The sequence below is a fragment of the Trachemys scripta genome, chromosome 21 (genome assembly GCF_013100865.1).
Source record: "Trachemys scripta elegans isolate TJP31775 chromosome 21, CAS_Tse_1.0, whole genome shotgun sequence".
Lineage (NCBI taxonomy): Eukaryota > Metazoa > Chordata > Testudines > Emydidae > Trachemys > Trachemys scripta.
The window spans coordinates 2,297,627-2,303,626 of NC_048318.1; the positions used below are offsets into that span (position 1 = coordinate 2,297,627).

Consider the following 6,000-nt stretch of genomic DNA (forward strand, 5'->3'; position numbering starts at 1 on the left):
CTTGGTAAAGAGATTTGCACTGTAAATAAAGTTCTGTTGAAGTTTGTTAATACCTTGCCTGGTGGATACAACACAGGTCAAGAAAGATGTTGATACATTGGAGATGGCTGAGAGAAGAACCAAAAGAATACCTATCTCCTAGAACTGGAAGAGACCCTGAAAGGTCATTGAGTCCAGCCCCCTGCCTTCACTAGCAGGACCAAGTACTGATTTTGCCCTAGATCCCTAAGTGGCCACCTCAAGGATTGAACTCATAACCGTGGGTTTAGCAGGCCAATGCTCAAACCACTGAGCTATTCCTCCCCCCTGAATGATTAAAGGATGCCTTATAGTGATAGACTCCAGGAGCTTCATCTATTTAGCCTAACAAAAATGATTAACAAAGACTTGATTACAGTCTATAAGTACCTACAAAGGGAACAAATATTTAATAATGGGCTCTTCTATCTAGCAAAGAAGCTAGACAAATTTCAGATTGGAAATAAGGTGTAATCTTTTAACAATGAGGGTAATTAACCATTGGAACAATTTTCCAAGGGCCATGGTGGAGTCTCCATCACTGACAATTTTAAATCAAGATGGGATGTTTTTCTATAAACTCTGCTCTAGGAATTATTTTGGGGCAGGTCTCTGGCCTGCGCTATCCAGGAAGTCAGACTAGATGATCACAAAGGTCCCTTCTGGCCTTGGAATCTATGAATACCGCTAGTAGCTCTGCCCGTCATTAAGGTTACCTGACACTTTCCATTATAAGACCCTGTTTTCCGTTGCATGTAACTATGGGAAACTTTAACCATGTAGGTTGAAATTTTCTAGGACAGGTGTTTGCCTCAGACTTAATTGTGCTCCAACCAAAATAATTCAGCCATTTCTGAGAATGAGATTAGGGAAAAATACATTGGTTTGGCCATGTTAAAAAAAATTCTTACAACCTTTCAGTTAAAAAGCTCCAGTGTCTCCATGCTTTAGCGCAGGGGTTTGAAATTTGGCTTGGGGGTCACTGTGGTGTCAAGGATGTGCCTTTTGCTGTTCCTATAAAAATTTACCCAAATTTGGCCAACTGATGAGCCTTTGAAAAACCTCACTTTGCACATGCTTAGTAAAGTTCTTAGTTAGGGTTACCATCCGTCCGGGTTTCCCCGGACATGTCTGGCTTGTTCAGCTTTAAATGGCCATCCGAGGGGGATTTCTAATAAAGTAGAAATGTTCAGAATTTCCCCCTTCCCCTCATGCAGAGTGCAGGGCGAGTGGGGAGCAGGGGGCACAGAGGCTGCAGGGGCGGGGGGGTGCAGGGGCTGCAGGGAAAGGAGGAGCAAGGCAGGCAGGGGCATAGAGGCTGCAGGGGCAGTGGGGTGCAGAGGCTGCAGGGCGAGTGGGGAGCAGGGAAGCACTTAGCAACCCCCAACCAAGATCAGAGCGGGAGGGAGGAGGGGGAGTGGGGGGTGCTCAGAGGAGGGGGCAGAGTTGGGGCAGGGACTTTGGGGAAGGGGTTGGAATGGGGGCGAGGCCGGGGCCCCGTGGAGTGTCCTCTTTTGTAAATGTTTGAATACGGTAACCCTATCTTAGTTTACCAGCTAATGTCACCGAAGATTCCATCCGCACTGAACATGCTCCATTCCCTCACAGTTCTCACGTGTGAGCACATTTCACATGCACCGTCCCACCTGCACAGAGCAACCGAGCATGCTCCATCCTGGGGCCGCAGGGGCTGAGCAAGGTTTTCTTTGCAATTGCCCCTTCCTGCTCCTAGGGCCGGCAGCAATTTGGGCACAGGAGCTGAGAGCAGACGGCCTGTCTCCCCTGTGCAATCAGTCCCATCCTCCCTCACTGGCACCCAAGCAGCAAGAAGGAAAGGGAGGAACCAGCTTGACTGGAGTGCTGGGCGGGGGCAGGGGGAAGATATGGGGAGAGGAAAGTTGGAGGAGCCATGAGGAGAAGAGGGGCAAGAGCCCAGAGTGGGGCAGAAGCAGAGGGATTCAGGAGACAATGCAGGGCAATAGAGGGAGAGGGGGACAGACTGAGTGGGGGTAGCTGGGTCTGTAACCACTAGGGAACACTCCCTCCAGAGCTTGGAATTGAACCCAAGAGTCCTGAGTGTCTACATTCCTCTGCTGCCCGAAAATAGCTGGGAAACCTGCTAGCAAAGTCTCTTTCATCGCTCTCTGGTGCTTGCTCTACATAGAGGATAACAGCCAACTACTGCTACCGGTTGCTCTGTGAGCTGGGGTAGTAGAGGTCCGTGCCATGGATCTAAAGGTTAACTTTTAGGTTGCATGGGCAGCCTTCAGTCGAAAATTTCCCAACTTTGAATGCTTTGACTTTACAATCTTAATGTCCCTTTGATAGTTTTTAATGTAATTTGTTATCAGAGCCAAATATTCAGAGTCCAACCCCCCAGCAGTCCCGTTTGCAGGCAGCCTGTGCTCAGGATCACTGGACCCAATGCTTGCCAGTCATTTGTCATCTGCTTGTAGGTCCCCTGTTGGTGGAATGGCCCAGTTGGAGCGTTTTCTGGGAGGCGTGTTGGTACTTCAAGTCTCGGGTCTAGTTTCCAGTAATGCTCGGCTCCTTCCATGATTAGGAATGAGGCCAGCAGGGAATGTGAATACACGGAGACCCTGCCTGCCGTCGCTGGCTCCCGGCACTGACTCCATCTCTGCTTTCCTTTTCAGGGAAGATGCTGTTGCTCCAAAGACGCCTTCTTGGGGTAAAAGTTCCGGTTCTGACATTGTCTCCAAAAATGGTACCTTGTCGTCCGTGCACACGACCCGGGACCACAAACTGTACCCGTCCAAGCCCGCTTCAGACACAGCCTCCATCATCACCGCCGCCGGCAGCACAGTGGGCTACAGACCTCCCCATAGCCACCCGAGGAGCAGAACCCTGACGCCCACTCCCAGCTTGTCCAGCCAGAGCCTGCCCCTCTACTTCCCACCAGGAATGAACGGCGGCCATTACCCGAGCACTGTGCCAAGCAACAGGAGCGCTCTGCACAGGACAAATGGGGCACAGCCGCAGGCCCCCCGGCAGGAGCCCACTGTCCCTCAAGGGCTAACCACCTCTACCCTTACCAGAATGGGTGCGGTGCCAGTCATGGTGCCTGCCCAGAGCCAAGCAGGGTCTCTGGTGTAAGCATACAGCAGCATGGGTGCCCTCTGTATGCTGGAGAGACTGGGTAAATGGCCATTAATCCCAAGCAAAGCAGACTGGAAACATAGCGACCAAGCCACCTCCAAGCTCCTGTGCTTCAGGGCTGAGCGTGTGAGGGGGAGCTGTGCACACGGCATCATACACTGGCTGCGGGAGCTTCCCAGGGTCAGGCTTCCTCAGATATACACTCTGCCAGCTCCCAGTGTTATCCTTCCAAACGCCTTCCGGCCCTGGCCCACTCCCCCTGAGGGCTAGGAGCCAGCCCGGGTTCCCTCCGTGTGGGGAGGCCGCTGGCCAGCAGACTGTTTATTGAAGGAATGTCGCTGCTCTTGGTGTTGCTAGTTCCCTGCTGTGGACTTCAGCCCCTGCTGCTTCTTGTAGGACAGGGGTTTTCAACCTTTTTTTCAGCTGCGGACCCCTAACAAATTTCGGATGGAGGTGCGGGCCCCTTTGGAAGTTCAACCTGTGTTCTGCGGATATAGGTGTTGGAACAATGTGTACGGTGGGGGTGCTGAGAGCCATTGAACCAAACTGTAACCCCTGTGTATGATGGAAACCACATCAAGCCAGGGAGTGCAGTAGCACCCCTCACCCCCGTAGTTCCAGCACCTATGTCCGCGGACTCCTCCCATAGAAGTCTTAGACTGCAAACTGGCTGAACAGAATTCAACTGTAAACATTGCCCGTGCTTGGCATGGCATTCGCCACCACGGGAGAAAGGGCCCTGGGCTTGCATGGTAATGACAGCACTTCTGGGGTTTGGCCTGTGGGTGGGGGTATTCACAGACGTTTGGTTGATCAGAAAAACAGAATGCCTTTTCTGGGATCCGCGGCCCACAGGTTGAAAACCGCTGTTGTCAGAAAAGCCCTGCTGAGATGAGACGGTCTGAACCCATCCCAGGGATTTCAGCGTCAGGTAGAACTGGAACCTGTAAACATAGCGCTGCCCTTCCCTTGGGCTGGCACAGGGCAGGGCTGCAGCTGGGCTGACCCCAGCACAGGCTTGGTAATTTCCAGCCTGAGGGAGCCACCACCACGGGGCTTGAAAGATCCACTTGCTAGTTGTGGGGAGACCGGACTGCTCGGCCAATGGTGTCTGTGGGATTCAAGCTTCTGCTTCCACCTTGTGGCTGGGAGGGGGCCTCCCGCATGCGACCCCACATGGTGCCACTTTGTTGGTGCTTGGAGGGAGTTTACCCGCAGCTGGCAAATGCCATCCACAAGATGGCGGTCGGCCTGCGGCTTGCTTAGAGCAGCAGCCCAGGGGCTGAAGCGACTTGCTGGGGGAGAGGTGACATAGTGGAGAGTCCCCTTGCGCTATGAGGTCAGGGGGAGAGTGCCCCTTCCCTGTCTCCAGCCGGTGGAGGTGCAGGGCCTTGGCTGGGAGGGCTGTACGGATTCAGGGGCTTCGCCCCCGGGTCTTGCTGTGAAGACCTGCCCCCATTCTGGGTCTGCCCCGGCTTGTAGCTGCAGCCCTGTGGCTAGTAGGTGTCGGGCTCTGCTTGCCCAGACTGACACTCGTAGACCCTGTTCTGCCTAGGCCAAGGGATCCCGCCCCGCCCCACCCCACCCCACCCCATTGCCTGCTCTCTGAGTGCTCCAGCCGCCTGTTCCAAGTGTTGGGAGACAGGCCAGAGTCTCCCCTGGGATCTGTTCTCCTCCACTGGGACTCTCCATGGAGCTGCACTTTGTAAAGATCCCCCAGGCTCCTGCACCCGAGGCCCTGCCCTGCCACGGAGAACAGGGCCTCCGTGGCTTCCCTCCAGGGGATGGTTGTGAGCATGTGCTACTAACCTGCGTGTAACACTCTAGAAATAACCTTATAGCCTAATATCCTAACGACTGATTTCTAAGGACGCCTTCAGCATTTGAATTCATACTGTGCAATTATTACTTTGGTTTATTTAATGGACTCCTTAAATCTTGTGTATTCACTTTATTTTTTTGATAACACATAATTTATTCCTGTAGATACTAACCACTCTTCCAGCCTGGGCTGTACCCCTCTGATCCATCTCATGCTGGCTGTTTCTAGATGTCCATCAGACCCTTCTGTTGGGTGCGATGGGGAGGCACTGAAAGATTATTTTTCTGTACAATTTCAAAATGTAATATTTTTCATAAGTGATCATTAAAAGTGTTTCTGTTTTTGTATTTAAAATAGGGCCGGGCTAGCTGTGATTCTGGGAGGTGGGGCAAGCGGTAAACAGGAAGGGCTCAAGATCTTTGCCACTTCCTCTCGCTAGCTCTTTTTGTAGGTAAACAAAGCTGTATGCAAACTTTGTGCTAGTAGCTGCCACAGAGCAGCATCGACCATGTTAACAACACTGCTCCCTCAGCCAGGTCAGGTGCCTAATGCAAATGAACTGCAGTCAATCCTCCTTCATCCACAAACCAATGTTGTCTGAACCAAAGAAAGAAAAGTTCAGAGATAAGGGGCTGGCAGGAAAGGAGGAGTAGCTGGAACCAACTTATGGAAGCCACAGAACCTGGAAAGTCTAAGCCAGGGGTGGCCAACCTGAGCCTGAGAAGGAGCCAGAATTTACCCATGTACATAGTAATACGTCAGCAGCTGCCCGGTACCTCCCACCCACCAGCAGCCCCACCGATCAGCACCACCTCCTCCCTCCCTGCACCTGATCAGCTGTTTTGTGGTATGCAGGAGGAAGGGGAGGAGTGAGGGCATGACAGGCGAAGGGGTGGAGTGGGGGCTGAGCAATGAGCACATATATACACACACACGCCAGCACATTGGAAAGTTGGCGCCTGTAGCTCCAGCCCCGGAGTTGGTGCCTATACAAGGAGCCGCATATTAACTTCTGAAGAGTTGCATGTGGCTCCAGAGCCACA

At 52.6% G+C, this 6,000-nt stretch overlaps 1 protein-coding gene across 1 annotated transcript in view; it reads left to right on the plus strand.

Moving 5' to 3' along the window:
- ESAM (endothelial cell adhesion molecule) overlaps nt 1–5,311 on the plus strand; it is a 91,709-nt gene extending 86,398 nt beyond the window's left edge. The window contains exon 7 of the mRNA XM_034754615.1: nt 2,673–5,311. Within this exon, the coding sequence (XP_034610506.1) occupies nt 2,673–3,132 (460 nt within the window). The 3' untranslated portion in view covers nt 3,133–5,311. The remainder of the gene's footprint in view (nt 1–2,672) is intronic.
- Nucleotides 5,312–6,000: the final 689 nt, after the last annotated feature.